Raw genomic sequence first — 18701 nt, forward strand, 5'->3', positions numbered from 1 at the left:
CACTGGGAGTCCTTTTGGAAACAAATATATCAGATCTTTATCAAAAATTGATTAACACATTTAAATACTTCAAAAAGCAGGACCTTGTACTATTATACAGAGGGTGCTTTATTCAGATTGTTATGTGAATTTTTTTCTCCCATCTTCAGCTTCTTATATCTTCGTTTTTCATTATCTCACAAAACACAAATTGCTCCCTAAATGACACTCGATTGATAAGTTATTAATGTTAGTTTAAATAAACTTATTTTTCTTGGATTGTTGCACGTTCTTCCCCTTTAGAAAGCTACCTTGAGGATTTTTTTTTCCAGTTAGCTTTATGTATGTCCTCAAATAAGAAAATTAAGTGCTATTATTTTCACAAATGGCTATGTAGCATTGCTTCTGAATCATTTGCTTGTTAATTAAAGGATAACCCAGATAGAAGTTAAATGGAGTAGTCATGGCCTGCCTTGGTATTTTAGAAAATATTGGCCACCAGTTAACACTGCAACTTGTCAGATATCTACCTGCCCAACTGAGACGGTAGGTTTGAAAGTATACAAATAAAGAATATACGTCATGATGAACAATTCATTCAAAAACTTTGAACAATTTTATGGGGAAAGACATTGTATGCTACATTTTTTAACCTACAAGGCATCATAAAAAATTAACTATGAAAAGATTTGTTGGCTGGCTTTATTTAATTACTGGATTTTTTTTAACGCCATCTGAGCTTATGTTTCAAAGACTGGCCCAGTATGGTAGCTCATGCTTATAATCCCAGCATTTATGGTAGGCCTAGGCAGGAGGATCACTTAAGCCCAGGATCACCAGCCCTGGCAACACAGTGATACCCCCATCTCTATTCTATTTTTTTAATTTGAAAAAAAAAAAAATGCAAGACAGGCTAGACTAGAGTGAGAGGAATGAGGCACTAGCCTTACTTAAAATTTAGGGGAATACCAAATAACACAGTGATCAAGATGTATCATATCTTAATGCAATCTTTTTAAAAATCAAAATTAAAACCAAAAACAGTCATGAGAAACAATATAACAAAAATTTAAACAAAGATCCAAAGAGGTCCGCATTCTGTCATGTTGCCGAACTAATATTACTATTATTCGTTTGACTCTAGGTGAAAGAAATAGGTAAGGAATCTTGCTGTTTTCTTCTTCGTTATAAAGATAAAAACAGATCTAAACTTATTATCTCCAGCTCATGGCATCATTAGTTTAGTGATATTTTAGTCAAAATTAGTGAATGGTAACCATTATTTCCTACCATCTACACTTACAATATGTCACTTAATTTCAATGTCATTATCTTAACTATGAATCTTCCTAAAGTACTACACTACTTGGAAAACTAAAGGGAAGTTTAAGAAGTAATCCATTTCAATTTGCTATGTTTATGGCATATTTCCATCATTCAGGGTTATTTTACTTGCTTCTGAGTTTATTATATAAATATAGATATACCCCCAGCTACATAAGACATTTTCTTTTAGTATTTTGGGATGGGGGAATTTTTCTAGAATATGAAAAAAAGGAAAAGATCATCTATAGATATTTTCTTTTAGATTTTCCTTATACATAACACAGGAATAATTTGTTCATTGAATAATTGATTTCATTCTATATAGAGCTATCACTACATTTCTTGACTTTCTTATGTAGCAAAACTCCTTAAAAGAGTGGTCTACACTTGATATTGTTCAAACTTCTTCACATTGTTTCTCTTCTTAAACTTTTTATCATAAAATAACTTCAATTTATCAAAAATCTGCAAGAATACTCATATACTCTTTCTCCATATGCACCATTTGTTATATTTTGCAATCTTTGCCTTGCTGCAATACATTTTTTTCTTAACACTTTATTGTACATATACCACTTTATCACTAAATATTTCAGCATGTATTTTCTAACAATGAAAGCATTCTTTTGTAACCACACTTCAATTATCATTCAAATAATATGTTTGGGGTATTTCTGGGCAATCACTGTGATGTCAACACTCAAGTTTTAAAAGGCACATGTGAAATGAGTATTAAAATATTTATAAATATGAATGTCTCATGCATAAATCCGTATCCAAAATTATCCTAATAATGTCATTTATGAAATTTTTTTCTGATACAGAATCCAGTTAAGGGTCATGCATTGCATTTAGTGCACTGTCTCTAGTATTCTTTATTATGAAACAATACCTAAAGCTGTCTTTGTCTTTCATGATATCAACATTTTTTAAGAGCGCACAGGCTGATTGTTTTGTGGAGTGTCCTTCAACAATTTTGTCTAATGTTTCCTCTTTATTAGAATCAGATGTGCATTTGGGGCAGGAACACAATATGTGTGAGGTTGTATCCTCAGTGCATTACATTAGGAAGAGCATGATGTCAGTTTCTGGTGGCATTAACTTGGATTACTTAGGGAAGATGATGCCCCCTCTACATTTTTCCACTAAAAAACTACCCATGTTTTTCTTTTCCAATATTAATAAGTCTTCTGTGGGTAAATGCTTTGATATTGGGTAATTACCCCATTGCTTTTTAAACTTTTCACTTAATAATTTTAGTATCCGTTAATGATTCTGGCCTGAATCAGTCATTACCATATTGGCTGCAAAATGGTAATTTTCCAACTATTATTTCTTCTACATGTATCAGTTGGCACATTCTACAAAGAAGAGATTTCACTTCTCCTTATTTACTTACTTACCTTATCACCAGTATGAACTCATTGGTTCTTACTTCAGCCAATGGTTTATAATCCATTCTTTTGTTATTCATTTTGAGGCTCAGATTTCCCATATTTTCTCAGACCCCTTGATGTTGTCACTTCTGTCATTTTTAAATGATTCCATCATTTTTTTAGTTCCCTCTTATTTTCTAGTATAACAAGATGCTACAGTTCATCCGGTACATTTTCCATCCCTCCCCTAGAACTGGCCATTTCACCAAGATAAATCTGGTCTCTATTAGCAAAAAGTCATATTTTAAAACCACAGTCTGGGTGCTAGGTGTGCTCATTGCTACCAGAGTGTTGCTGCTTCTAGGCACACAATAAAATGTGCTCAAGTACTGTGCATAGTTCATGGCCAACTCTCAGTCTTCAAGGTACCTGACCCATTAGCAGCATTTAATTTTGATGATCACATCTTCCCACTGGCAATACAATCTTCATGAAGCTTCTAGGAAATGATGTTCTCTTGGCTTTTCTCTGTCCTCATGGGATACTCCTTCCCAGTCCTCTTTAATTTGCCCTACTTTTCTCTAAACCCATCTAAAGTCAAGGTAGAGTCTAGAATTCAGACTTTGATCCTTTTCTCGTCCATATCTATACTTACTCCCTAGGTAATCTCATCTGACAACTATCAAGTTTTTATCTCAAGTCCAGTCTTCTCCCTCAAGCTCTGGATTTTATATCCATTTATTTCTACTTAGCATCCTCACCTGCATCTCTGATAGATGTCTAGATACAACATGTGTAAAATCGAACCACTCCAGACCTGGTCCACCTATAGCTTGCCCTTGAATTATGCCTTTGCATGCATAATGCAGCCTAAATAACAAACTGAATTTGGTCACTCACTGCCATCAGGGAGCACCATTGTTTCCTCTGCCTCTGCCCTCTGTTGTGATTTTTGAGTTCCATAGAGGAAAGGGGGAGATAGGGGAAGGCAGGACAGAAGCCAAAATTACTTTACATATGAGCCGTACATTTCCTACTAGACTGTTAAATTGACTCTACATTCAAAATTGGCAGCAGACGTCACTAATGTGGCCCTAGAGTGATTCATATAATTTCAGCTGAGATAAGAAATATCTTGACAGACATTCAAATAATGTGTTTGGGGTATTTCTGGACAATCACTGTGATGTCAACACTCAAGTTTTGAAAGGCACATGTGAAATGAGTATTAAAATATCTCTACTGGTAAGATTCGATTTTTATGGCAACCAGTAAGAGAGAATACACCATTAGAAAGTAAACACTCTCTGCTTCTTGTCAGGGGCATCCAGGTTACTTTTTGTGCTAAGATTATTGGTTCCTTTGCCAGTGATGTTCCTGGGATATTAGGAACCATTTCCTCACATGTAAACTGGTATATTCACAACCCTTCTAATTCAGGTGGAAAACATCATACAAGTGAGAGTGTGGGATGAGAACTTGGTCTAAATGTTTGAGTCTCAGTTCCACTATAGTAGAAAAAGAATAACTGCTCATTTCAAATGCATGCAGAACTGTGTGAATTTCACTTAGCATACCAGCATCATTAACAAGAAAATGAAATTCTTAATTCATATATTTCATGGTCTTCCAAAATTACATTCTGAAACACCTTGACATTTTAGTAAATGTAATGCATAAGAAATATAGTTAGGTCGGGTGCAGTGACTCTCTTCTATAATCCCAGCACTTTGGGAGGCCAAGGTGGACGAATAGCTTGAGCTCAGGAGTTCAAGACGAGCCTGGGCAACATGGCGAAAACTTGTCTCTACAAAAAATGTAAAAATTAGCTAGGTATGGTGGTACATGCCTGTAGTCCCATCTACTCAGGAGGCTAAGGTGGGAGGATCACTTGAGCCCAGGAGTCAGAGGTTGAAGTGAGCCAAGATTGCACCGCTGCACTCCAAACTGGATGACAGTTGTGAGACCCTGACTCAAAAAATAAGTAAAAAATTTAAAAAATATATCAGGTGTGTTCATGAAGCATTTCAAATGTAGAATTCAATAGACTATATTTTTAAAAGTATAGAAAGCATCCTCTAAATTTCTCTCCTTTTAATACATTATATTTTTACAGAGTGGAGAAAGTTGGCTCTCTTTTAAATATATAAATTTCTTGACTTGATGACTTTCCACAGATACAACATACTCAGGGGAGATTGGCACCAAGAAAAAGGTGAAAAGACTATTAAGCTTTCAAAGATACTTCCATGCATCAAGGCTGCTTCGTGGAATTATACCACAAGCCCCTCTCCACCTGCTGGATGAAGACTACCTTGGACAAGCAAGGGTAAGCTGACTGCCCCTGTCTCCTCACAGCAGGCCAGCGGCCAACAGTATGTGCCTCGGCCGATAGCACTGGTGTTGGAGTCCTACTCTGCCTCTTGAGGAGCTCTGTGACCCTGAGCTCATTATTCCATACATCTGGACTTATTCCACTAATAACAAATGAAATTAACAGAAACATCCCCCTTATGAGGTACACGAAGTAAACCATGTTTATATGCTTAATATACCCATGCCTAACTAGCCATTTTCATTTTTATAAAGGTATGAAATATATTTGCATGATACTAAGTAAAGCAAAATTTTGGACTGGCAGATTACTAATGAAGGAATAACTAAAGTTTTTAATTTATTAAATTAGCTCATTGTAATAGCTACACTAAAAATAACCCAATCATTATCAACTCTTAATTCTACTTTAGGCTGTTGATGCACTGCATTTTCCTTTTCATAATTTTTAATTCATTTGAATAAATCTTAATAACTCTACAATTACTTTTGTAATACATTGATCTGACTGAGGGTGGAAATTAATGTGTGACAATCTGCAAAAAGTGTTCAGGTTATGTCCACCCCAAACTGCCAGAGGAATTTAAATTTCAGCAATAAATGCCCCAGTTTAAACAGAAGTCAAAGATAGATTTTATAGCTTGCATGCCAAGTGATATTATACTATTTATATACTATTATGAAATATATACCACTGGCAAAGCCCAGTGCCTCATGCCTGTAAATCCCAGTACTTTGAGAGGGCGAGGCAGGAGGATTGCTTAAGCTCGGGAGGTTAAGGCTTCAGTGAGGTATGATGATACTACTGTACTCCAGCCTGAGGGACAGAGTGAGACCAGGTCTCAAAAAGAAAGAAAAAGAAAGAAAAAGAAAAGAAATAAAAGAAAGAAAGGAAGGAAGGAAGGAAAAAAGAAAAGAAAAGAAAAAAGAAAAGAGAGAGAGGAGGAAGGGAGGGAGGGAAGGAGGAAGCAAGGAAGGAAGGAAGGAAGGAAGGCAGGAAGGCAGGCAGGCAGGCAGGCAGGCAGGCAGGCAGGCAACTAATATATGCCATGAGCAAATGAACAGCAAGTAATGTCAAAAGAGCTAATTCCCAATATTAGGCCTCCAAAAGGATAAAAAAATCATTTCTAACAACTTAAGGTCTGATATTGGGCAATTTTTGAATGTTTGCTTGTTTGTTTGCTTATGAGAGGAGAACAAGTCTAAGCTTCCCCAGCCCTGGAATATCACTGACAGAGCACTCTTGGTGGTCTCTCTCCTCTAAGCAGCCACCTTTCAAGAAAGGTGGTGTGAGGTGTGGAAAGGACAGAGGGCTGGAAGTCCAGCTATCAGAGGCCAAGTCCTGGGGCTGCCTTCAATATTGTGTGAGTTAGGTAAAAGTCTCACACAATCTAAACCTCAAAAATAACCTAATATCCCTTCATTTTTCTGATGTGTTGTGAGGGTATTTTTGTGTCACGCCGGGGCATTTGGATTTTATTGTAGGACATAGGAAAAACATTCAATTGTACTAGATGATATTATGCGAGGATTTTCAACTTTTTAATTGTTTAATCCACTGTATCTCAAAGTAAATGTTTGAGTCTCCAATGTGATTCATTTGCGTGCTGTTTGTTGTTTGCCTTTTCAGCATATGCTCTCCAAAGTGGGAATGTGGGATTTTGACATTTTCTTGTTTGATCGCTTGACAAATGGTAAGTTACCCAAAAGAATTCTCACTAAAATATATACCATAAAATGGGATTAATTTCATGAAAAACAAAATTTATTTTTAAACATTGCTATTCGTTTTTCCTTCTTTCCCCATTTTCATAAATCTACAGCTACTGAAGAAGGACCTGGGTAAGGGAAAATCAACTCAAATGAAGAATAAGGACTGAATTTGACCTTAGAATCTTAAGACAGTTTCCTTGTGACCTTGATCATCCCAAAGGAATTTAGAAACCACAGATTAGATTCTTTTCTTGCAGAATATTTTGGCCACATCCAAAAGTAGGGAGTTCATTGTTAGTTGATGAAAACTAGAAACAAAAGTATATCTGATCAGCCCTGACTTTTACTGGGCAGGGTGCTTGTGCAGTTTTATTAAGTGAGCTAAGTCTGCCCTGTTGTGGGTATTGCTCAAATGTGTTTGACATCATCAGAAGAAAACAATTGCTGAGGAAAGACTATAAAAGCTTAGGCTGCAGCCAAAGGGAAAAGTAAACATCCTCATTGGTGTCACTTCTTAAGTTTTTGTACCTATAAAGACCTTCCTTAAGAAAATAATAAAAAATCTATTATATTTTTATCTGGCCATTAAACAAAGGCTGATGACTTTGAGGGCCAATGAAAGACACCACATTTAATGCTGATGTTGATAGGCCTCATCATTTGCTAGACTTGTGCTTTAAGTCATTATATATGGTTTTCTCATCATTCTATTACTTGGCAAACAATATGCAGTTGAGAGAAATATAGCTTAAGACCATGAAATGGACCTTTACACTGTGGAAAGCAAACTAGATCACAAAGAGATGAATCCCATAATTTTGCATGTCATTTTGCTCAAATCAACTGAGAAATGGGTACTGGTAAACTAAGTTACCTGTGAACAAAAGAACTTGTTAAATGGTGTTTGTTTGAAAGAGAATATAATCATGACTCTTATAGACATATGAAATGACCACGTCAGAGATTTTCAACTCAATTAGAGATCCAGTAAGATGCTACAACTGGTTCAAAGGAGAAGTCAAAGAGCCTCACGTGTATACAAAGTATATACCACACATATCTAAGAAATGCTGAAATTGATTTATAAGTAGGTACAAAATCGAGAGGGGGAAATAAATTGTATTTCCACCTAACCGATTTCATTTCCCATATGTTTTCTTCCAGAGTTTCAGGTCTTATGTATAAGTCTTAAATTCATTTAGTGTTGATTTTTGTATACAGTGAAAGATGAGGGTCTAATTTCATTCTTCTGCATGTGGATATCCAGCTTTCCCAGCAGCATTTATTGAAGAGACTGTCCTTTCCCCAATGTGTTTTTGGTGCCTTTGTCAAACATTAGTTGGCTGCAGAAGCATGAATTTATTTCTGGGTTCTCTGTTCTGTTCCATTGGCTTCATTGTCTGTGCTTTTAAAATTCAAAATCATTATTCCTAAATAAACAATATTTCTTGAATGCTTACAAGTCATTACAGCTTCAATTTTGCATCTCTGCTGACTTGAATTCTAAAATAGCTCATAGTCAGATCTCCTCTTGAGTGATTTTCCATAGGAAGAAGAATAGGCTATGATTATTAAGCAGTATGGTAGTTTAGATACACCTGTAAATGGAATCGTCAATTGGAAGTGACTTACGGAATATTTCAAGTGGCCATAAGCTGTGTCTTTAAAAAAATACACATGTACACGTGTATTTGTGTGTGTATGTATGTATCCCCGACACCCCAATAGGCAGATTCCTTCTAACTCTTAATGTCTTCATTGCCTTTGGTGAAGGGAGAAGGTCTGAGCTAATTTTACTTGTACAATAAGAAAAAACCTAGGATCAGATCATAGTAATAATATGCTCTATACTTGAATAATTTCACATCTAAAGGGAAAAAAATTCTATCAAAGAAACTTTATTACAGAGATTTTGGATCTTATTGTCAATCTTGATATTTTAGTGATGGTCAAAATGAGTTAAAGTAAGTGACTGTTTTCCTACAGGAAACAGCCTGGTAACACTGCTGTGCCACCTCTTCAATTCCCATGGACTTATTCACCATTTCAAGTTAGATATGGTGACCTTACACCGATTTTTAGGTAAGTCCTTGTTTACACATTTCTAGCCCCATTCTGTTGAATAATGGCAATGCATAATACTCTTTAATATAAAGTGGTAAGAACCATAGGACGATAGATGAAGACCTCCAATTAATCTTAAATGATCTCATCTTACTTTTAAAATATGGCTTGTTCATCCTAAATCATTTAAAAAGTGTTTGATCACAAACAACTTGGGGGTTAGGGGTGCTGACCCCCTGTGTAGTCAAAAATCTGTATATAGCTTTTGACTGGAAGCCTTACCAATAACCAACAGTTAATTAACACATACTTTGTATGTTCTATGTATTATTTACTGTATTCTTACAATAAAGTAAGGTAGAGAAAAGAAAATGTTATTTTAAAAATTATGGGGAATCCCAGCACTTTGGGAGGAGAGCAGATCACAAGGTCAGGAGTTCGAGACCAGCCTGGCCAGCATAGTGAAACTTTGTCTCTACTAAAAATACAAAAAAAAAAATTTAGCCAGGCTCAGTGGCAGGTGCCTGTAATCCCAGCTACTTGGGAGGCTGAGGCAGGGAGAATCGCTTGAACCCGGGAGGTAGAGGTTGCAGTGAGCCGAGATCGTGCCACTGCACTCTAGCCTGAGTGACAGAGCAAGACTCTGTCTTAAAAATAAATAAATAAATAAATAAATAAATAAATAAATAAATAACAAGGAAGAGAAAATGTATTTACTATTCATCAAGTGGATGTGGATCATCATAAAGCTCTTCATCCTCATCATCTTCACACTGAGTAGGCAGAGGAAGAAGAGGAAGAGGAGTGGTTGGTCTTGTTGTCTCAGGGGTGGCAGAGGCAGAAAAAATCTGAGTACAAGTGGACTCACGTGGTTTAAACCCATGTTCTCAAGGGTCAGGTGTAGTTATGTTTATAATAAATTATATGTAAAGAAAACCATCAGGAACATATCATTTTCAAAGAGATACTTGTCTGCTGACATATTAACAAACCTCCAGCAGCATGTGCCTCAAATAATTCTAATCAGGACATGAGTTATTGAAAATTTTCAATAGGCTTTTTAAAAAATAATAATAACTACCATTTGTGTAGTGCCCACGATGAGCAGAGTACTTTTGGCAAATTATTTCTAACCATTTAAACAAATCTGCAAGTAGGATGTTATTATCACCATTTGTCCCATAGTTTAGGAGAGGTACAAAGAGGCTTCATTACTTGCCCAAGGCCAACAGCTAGTAAGTGGCAGAATATGAGTCCAAGCCTAGCTCTGTTGACTTGGGAGTCCACCATCTTTCCACTCAACTCCATCATTACTCTGTATCAAAAGGCAGCCTCAGTTCTCATTTAAATTTGTGTGTATTCTTATTTATCTGCTAGTGAATTTTTCAGGGCACATTTCTAATCACCAAATGACTTTCCTCCGCCATTTAGCATGTTTCTGGCTTCTTTTTGACTTGCCACATGGCTGTACTTTGATTTTGGAAGCTGACTTAATGCCATTAGAAGAAAATAACAGGCGTGACAATAATAACGGGAGCCACACCCAGGTTTCTATGGTGCTTACATCTGCTGGAAGCTCTTCCAAGGACTTGCATATATTAGTAAACACATTTAATCCTTATTCCACTTTGAGCTCAGAGTTATTGCTATCCCCATTTTACAAAGGAGGAAACTGGGGGAACTTGCAGCTAAGTAACTTGCCCAATACAGACATTAAAGTGATAGAGGATTTAAATATAATTGTAAAATATACCTGCTGAATATAAGGTATGTGCAACGCAACAGAAATATTTGAAACCAGTCACAACATGGCTCATTTCCAGAAATCCAAATAACCTCAAGCTGATTGTATTTTAATTGATGGAACAAAGTAATGGCCATGCATAGGGCCAAATAATTTTGATTTGTCCAAAAAGGGAGATACAGATATAGATACTTTGGACATGTGTATCTACCCAGAAAATATGTAAAGAATACAAAGACTTGACAACAGAATTAATACCATAATCCAGAGCCAGATTCATAGCAATGGCCTGAGAGAATCTGGCTGTACTTGCAAAGCAGGACACTCTATAGACACTGAATATATTGCATCCTAAGCATCGCCTTGGTTATGAGCTGAAGCAGGCTAGTGTCTTCCATAAATAGCAAACCAAAATTGCCTTGTCTGTGTCTCTACTTGGTTCCAAGAGCACTCTAAGCCTTGCATTAGATTGCAGGAGCATGAAAGATGATACTCTAACTTGAATAAGGTAGAAATAAATGCAAGGAGTCCACAGTTGGATCAAGGCAGTACTCTGAATCTCTGCCCTAAGAGGCCCTGATTTGCTTTCATTGGTATTTGTTATTCAAGTGTTAAACCAGTCTTTGGATATCAGTATTCTGATGCTACTAGGGCTCTTTGAAGGAAACCTCATTTGTGGCATATTATTTATAAATGGCAGAAACTCAGACTATCGTGTGAGATAAAGTTGTCCTTTTCCTACATATTTATTTTTCCTATGAATGACAGCCTTTATGAAAGTCAGAAAGGTGAGATTTATGAAGGAGGTGAGAAATCCCAAGGCTTCACAAATCCTTTTGGCCTTTCTCCCCTCTGCTGTCCATCTCTGCTCTCTGCTAAAAACAGCCTAGCAGAACTGCCAAGCTTGCAAACCACGTTTATTTTTAAAGCATCTCTATGCTGCACATTTTGGAGGCACTGATATTTTTAAGCAAAAAGCACCCACAGTAAGTCTAAGCTAGTACACCACTCCTATTTGGGTTTTAGTTGATTGAGTTATCTGTTTACCTCCCAGTCATGGTTCAAGAAGATTACCACAGCCAAAACCCGTATCACAATGCTGTTCACGCAGCTGATGTCACCCAGGCCATGCACTGCTACCTGAAAGAGCCAAAGGTAAGATGACCCAGCTGCCTTCTCAGCCACCTGGAAATGCCAAGGAAACTAGCTGCTGGGCCCAAGTTACCCAACATATCTGAGTAACTATGTTATGTGTCATTAACAATGTGAACACAAATTATGGATATTAAGTTTCCAGTATCAGCTCTGAAAATCTTACAATGTTCATGAAAAAGAATGGGACTCATCTGAGGTTTTCTTTCATATTTTGTATATTTTTGAGGCTGCATTAGGACAAAAAAAAACTTCCTCTCTATGGCAAGCTACATCTTAGGTATCTTCAACAGTACATAGAACTAGCTCCGTGCCTTAGATCTCTGCCACAAACAGCACCAGCATTGAACTTTGCTGGGAAAAGTCTCCTACCGCATGAGTTTTGATCAACAAATGGAATCAAAGCTCCTCAAGTCTGATGTTCTATTTCCTACTGAGCCAACTGGATATCCTGATTCAGGGCCCAAGAAAACTTGTGAATGTCAAAGACCTCTTAGCAAGCATGTTCTGATGCAATGAACCAATCCAAAGTTAAAAATTAAAAACATCATAATAATGCTCAATACTCAACATTCAGGCAGTCCTTAGCTGTATCAAGTCTGTTGGTACAAGGTACAGGATGAGTTTTCTTAAGGTTTCGGGAAAATTATATTCTAAGACTGTTGAGTTCAATCTGTTTTTAACATCCCCCTACATACGTGGATGCTTTGACAGTAACCACTTAATGTTCAGATGTCAAGCAGGCACTCTCAGGGCAAAGCTGAGTGGGTGCCTCATCCCTGCAACATATCCCAAGGACATTAATGGCTCTGTTTTTTAATTTCCAAGTAGTCTAAGCATTGCAATATGTCATGCAGTTGTATATTTAAAGTTAGTATTGGATTCCCATGTCTCTGCTTATTTTCCTAGCTAAACAGAAAATCACAGATTCTCATACATTCTCCCACTATTTATTATACATTGAAAAAAATGCAGATCTTACAAGTCGGCCCACTTCTTTCAAAGTGGCAAAGATATATTAGACAGTTGAAATACACAAATGATTTTTTATTAGGTCCATCACATGACTTCAACTTTTTTCTTCATTTACACATTTCTCTAGGAACAAGGCTGATTTTAGGCCCTGTCTTTTCCCTATCCACCCAACAGCAGTGTTGCCAACAAGCAATGCCATCACAACAACAAAACAAAACAGAGTGGAATAGGAAGAAGGGGATACCAGAATGATCTACACAATTTGAGTTTACCCAATTATTTTCCACACAGTCCTTTCCTTTTTGCCTGTGATTTCCTGTGACTGTCACCTCATTTAATGCTTCAAAGGGTAAAGATCTCGCTGATAGGCTTAAACAATGCCATGATGATCCATTGTGTTTGATTTAGCCAAAATGATTATGAGCTTATTTGTGAAAACATACCAATCTCCCAATTTGTTTTTTTAACAGCTCGCCAGCTTCCTCACACCTCTGGACATCATGCTTGGACTGCTGGCTGCAGCAGCACACGATGTGGACCACCCAGGGGTGAACCAGCCATTTTTGATAAAAACTAACCACCATCTTGCCAACCTATATCAGGTAAGGGAGCCCAACCTGGCGCCAGACACAGTATGGTCAATTGCCTTAGGCCCGGTGCTCAAGCTTGAATCTCGCCCATGGAGAAAATCTTCTTTTAGGGTTAGCCTCAATGATGGAGACCACATCCAAAGAGCATGGGTTTGAAATAGGCCCAGCATATCCTGTAAGGGAGATTAACTTAATTTACAAGGATATCCAAGGAATTCAATTTGCTCCAAAGCAGGTTTGAAATTGTCTTAAGTTGAACAGGATCCTTGAACCTCCCCTCTCATGGTCTGAGAATATCTGTCTCCATGGAGACTATCTTGTACATAATGGCCAGTTAAAGCCAGTTCCTGCAGGACTGCCGTGGATATTTCCGAGGTGCAACCCTAATTCAGACTTGACTCTGGGGCCATTTCTGAACTGTGTTGGCCTCTGAGTCAGAGATATGTTATTAAAGACAATAGGCATACTTCATTGTTATAAAATAGTTGAGCAATATGAGAAGGTTGGCCTGAAGAATTCTTCTCTACAACATTGTTTCAGATATTAAGCCCTAGATCGTAAATGAGTTACTTCCAGAATTTTCAATGTGGTTATTTGAATACTTTCAGCTGTCATTAACAAAATCATTTCACACAAGAGAGTCATTGATATCAGTTTTAGTAGATCTTTTGAAAAAAAAAAAAAATGAGTGCTGAAAGAAATCCTGGCAGATGCCCATAAAACAGCTGCATTAAACAAGATTTTGCAACTTGAGGATGCATTTTTTTTTCAATAAAGTACAATTGGAACATGAAAAGAAGCCTTTCTCCATCCAGTTGATTAGCTTTGGGCACAGATAGGAAACAGGTTTCCAAGACATATATGTTTACCTAGCATATATTTCAATTCTGAGCTCCCTTGAGCTGCCAGCCAGCACCTAGAGCTGGGATAGATATGGCCACGTAGAGGAGACAGGATAATAGAACCAAAAAAGCCTTTTGATGGTGACCTAAAATCTAAACAAAGATTTAAAAAAAGCTAAAACTTAATTTTCTAAACCATCTCAGCAGCAAAATGTATTGCTTGAGAAAAGACACAGATATTTAACTAGGGAAAAAATGAATGACTATCGTGAAAACCCCCAAAACAAGGTTTTTTTTTTCCTCCTGTCAATTTTGACTTTTTCAAATGTCATTTATTAGAAAAAGAAAATCAGTCAACAAGGTTGGCTACTCAGTCCATTAACATATAATGTAAATGTTTACATGATTCTAATTTCTCATCATCAAATAAATCCTACCAATGACGTTTCAGAGAGTAACTACTGCTATTGACTGATTTGTACATAAAAACCAAGGTCATAAAACTACACTTTCACATGTAATATACGAAGAACATGTAGCAAGTTCTTATTTAGAGAGCAATTCAGAAAGAAATATGCTAAATATTAAAGAAAGACATAAAAACAAGAAAATAAGTATAGAATTTCATTAGTAAGTGAAGAATTACATGCTCACTGATGATTAACAAAAATTGATTCTCAGAAATACCCCAATCTATCTGATTCAGATACTAAAGATTTTCTCGGAAAAATTGATTTTTTTCTCAAACTTTTGAAGTGAAGATAGTTTTTAATAACATTTCTTTTCTTTTTTCTTTTTTCTTTTTTTTTTTTTTTTTGATGGAGTCTTGCTCTGTCACCCAGGCTGGAGTACAGCGGCTCGGTCTCAGCTCACTGCAACTTCTGCCTCCTGGGTTCAAGCGATTCTCCTGCCTCAGCCTCCTGAGTAGCTGGGATTACAGGCGCCCACCACCATGCCAGGCTAATTTTTGTGGTTTTAGTAGAGATGGGCTTTCGCCATGTTGGCCAGGCTGGTCTCTAACCCCTGACCTCAGGTGATCCACCCGCCTTGGCCTCCCCAAGTGCTAGGATTACAAGCGTGAGCCACCATGCCTGGCCTATTTTCATCTTTTTATTAAAAATGAACACTCTAATACAACCAAGTTCTACAGGCCTTTTCAATGCAACATATAGTCACATATTTTTAATCAGAAATATAAACTTACTGCATATATTGCAATATATGGCTGATTATCCAAGTCCTAGAAGTTCAAAGATGAATGAAACACAATCTCTGCCCTCAAACATTTGTTCAAACTCAGATGCTCAAAATGATTAAAATCCAAGCAAACTTAATCCCAATTTGAAAGAGGTTTGAGGGATTAGTTCATGTTGATACAATTGTTTTTTTAAAATCTTTAAAGAGTAGATACTTGTGCTGTTCTTTGAATCCAAAGACGTTACTAGAATAAAGTGAGCTACTGGTTTGGTTTTTTTCTCCCCCCACAGTAGTAAATTTATTCTCTAATTCTCTGGCCTTGTCCCTGTAAGGAAAGAGAAGAGAGAGGGATCCATGTATGTGTCTGTGTGTGTGTGTGTGTGTCTGTGTGTGTGTCTGTGTGTGTGTGTCTCTGTGTGTGTGTGTGTCTGTGTGTGTGTGTGTTTTCAGAAACAGGGTCTTGCTTTCTCACCCAGGCTGGAGTGCAGTAGTGCGATCATAGCTCACTGCAGCCTGGAATTCCTGGGCTCAAGCAATCCCTCCACCCCAGCCTCCCTAGTAGCTGGGACTACAGGCACCTGCCACCACACCTAATTCTGTTTTTTGTAGGGACAGGGTCTCACTATGTTGCCCAGGCTAGTTTCGAACTCCTGGCCTCAAGTGATCATCCCACCTCAGCCTACCAAAACATTAGGATTACTGTCATGAGCCACGTGGGACTACAGGCCTGAGCTACCATGCCCAACCAAGAAGGATCTCTTTGATGATGACTAGGGAGAAATTGAGGTATAGGTCTAGGGACCACATTCAGGACACTACCTGTATCAGTCACCTGTTCAACTGGTCTTAGGATCTCTTGGAGGCTGTAGATCCATGTCGTTTAAGATTTCAGAACAAAGTTAAAGGCAAGGCAGTATCACATAGCACCATACAGATATCTCCAGTGTTCCACAGCTGGCTAGAATACAAGCTGAAACTTTTCTTAGCCAAATTGCTACTTGTAAATACTGAAAGTAAAAATTGTTTAAAAGGACTTGAAAATAATAGGAAATTTCAATTTTGTCAAAAAATTATGATCCCTTTATTTTTGGCTATATACAATCACTATTAACTATACTAAGGAACATCAAAAAGATGAAAAACATTTCTTTCAAAAAGTTCAGTTCAACAAACTATTTAACTAACCTTTGTTCAACACTTACTATGACCCAAACACTGTGCCAAATGCCTTTGATGTCATATATTATTAATCTTCACAATAGCCCAGTGGCTATTGATACTTGGGAAATGTGTTTTTCCTGAAAATAAGCAGATAATAGTAGAACTGGAATTAGAACTCAACTTTTTGGTTTCCAGAGCCAAAGTGCCTAAGAACTATGCATACTGCCTCTGAAATTCATACTGATCACCTACCGTGTGCAAGAAACTAACAGCTCTCCTACAATCCTCCTATTGTAGTGAGGCAGACAAGAGGGTTCTAGAAAAGTGATCAAGGCCAGGAGCAGTGGCTCACGCCTGTTATCCCAGCACTTTGGGAGGCTGAGGCAGGGGGATCACTTGAGGTCAGTAGTTGGACAGCCTGGCTAACACGGTGAAACCCCACCTCTACTAAAAATACAAAAATTAGCTGGACGTGGTGGCACATGCTTGTAATCCCAGCTACTTGGGAGACTGAGACAGAAGAATCACTTGAACCCAGGAGGCAGAGGTTGAAGTGAGCCAATATGGCACCACTGTACTCCAGCCTGGGCAACAGAGGGAGACTCCGTCTCAAAGAAAAAAAAAAAAAAAGAAGAGAAAAGAAAAGTGATCTAAAGTGTGAGAGGCTTGATAGATACTTTAAAGTATTTAGCTACAAATGAATGTGATGGGAAGACAGGGGAAAGGGAAACTGATTCTGCAGATAGTTTCAGGGGGAAAATAAAGAGCATAGAAAAAGAATGCTATAAATTGGGCCTTAGAAAGTTTGAGTAGACCGGGCGTGGTGGCTCACACCTGTAATCCCAGCATGTTGGGAGGCCAAGGCGGGCGGATCATGAGGTCAGGAGATTGAGACCATCCTGGCTAACACGGTGAAACCCCATCTCTACTAAAAATACAAAAAATTAGCCACGCACGGTGGCGGGCGCCTGTAGTCCCAGCTACTCGGGAGGCTGAGGCAGGAGAATGGCGTGAACCCGGGAGGCAGAGATTGCAGTGAGCCCAGATTGTGCCACTGCACTCCAGCCCGGGCAACAGAGCGAGACTCCATCTCAAAAACAAAAAAAGTGTAACATTTTTAATAGCTGAGATGAAAATAAGGCAATAGAGGCAGGATGAGCTGATGTACTTTTAGAATTAAATTCCACAACTGCAGAATAACTGAAAATGGAATGTCTGGTGGCCTTTAGCTGAGTATGGTCCTGCCATCTACAGCCCCGTCTCTGATCAGTGTCTTGTGCCTATCATGATTCCGTGCCCATGCTCTCTTTTGTAGTAACTTCAGATTAGTTGGACAGGACATGACCTGGATCAAGAAATCTTTACTCCGCATTACGTTATAGATGAGGAACTGGCACAAATCTTCAAGTTTTCAATATCAAAGGGAAAAAAGATAACGTTACATAATATGTAAGCTGAGCAAAACCAACCAAAATACAACACGTGATATTTTAAAATCTTTGCAAACGTAGCCTTTTAGCCTCTCAAGGGCCTGTTTGCTGAGATACAAATGGGCTTTCAGGGAGCTATTTGCAAATTTTCACAGGATGTCTGTATGAACATTTGTCTAGGAAGAGGGTCTATAACTTACTGTCATCAAATTTTAAAATGAGTTGCAGATTCTGAAAATGTTAAGAACCATGGTAATGAATGAAAAATATATATGTACATATATACACAAAAATTATGCATGCACATTTGGTCAACAAGAATACCGTAGAGAGGATGTGCCAGGAATTATGTGGCTTGGGGAACACCCTGTGCGTGACTTTGCTACAATCCAGACTTATTATAAATGAGATAAAATGGAAGAGGGCTTCCTCTCCCTCCTTCTGTTGGCTGTGCTCTTTTAGTTCTAATAAATAAGAAGATCATTGCATAACATCCAGCCTGTTATTCTGCCCTGAGATAAAGAGAGAGAAGGGCAGCTGGAGTGAAGGTCAGGTCAGAGGGCTCCCTCCCATGGTCTGTTCTCTGGGCGGGACTCACTCACTGAACTGCCAACCAAGTTCAACATGAAGGCACTGAAGGCACTTCCACTTGGCACCTCTCTCTTCAGACTGGAAGCAGTCCAGGTGTCCAGGATGGACTGGGAGGAAAAACAGCACGTGAGAAATAGAACCAAGAATTTACTTTCTGTTCCTTCACCCTCCAACCCACATACAATTTTAATGGTGGGCTCGGCAACTGTGCAAAGTAAGCATTAAGT

At 37.9% G+C, this 18701-nt stretch overlaps 1 protein-coding gene across 3 annotated transcripts in view; it reads left to right on the plus strand.

The window, feature by feature from the left end:
- PDE7B (phosphodiesterase 7B) overlaps window positions 1-18701 on the plus strand; it is a 330410-nt gene that overhangs the window by 279877 nt on the left and 31832 nt on the right. For all 3 annotated transcript variants that reach the window (XM_005551917.5, XM_065543434.2, XM_005551916.5), the window contains 5 exons: window positions 4859-5010; window positions 6646-6709; window positions 8715-8810; window positions 11591-11691; window positions 13134-13265. In XM_005551917.5, coding sequence (XP_005551974.1) covers window positions 4859-5010; window positions 6646-6709; window positions 8715-8810; window positions 11591-11691; window positions 13134-13265 — 545 coding nt within the window. The remainder of the gene's footprint in view (window positions 1-4858; window positions 5011-6645; window positions 6710-8714; window positions 8811-11590; window positions 11692-13133; window positions 13266-18701) is intronic.

This window comes from Macaca fascicularis, chromosome 4 (assembly GCF_037993035.2).
Source record: "Macaca fascicularis isolate 582-1 chromosome 4, T2T-MFA8v1.1".
NCBI lineage: Eukaryota > Metazoa > Chordata > Mammalia > Primates > Cercopithecidae > Macaca > Macaca fascicularis.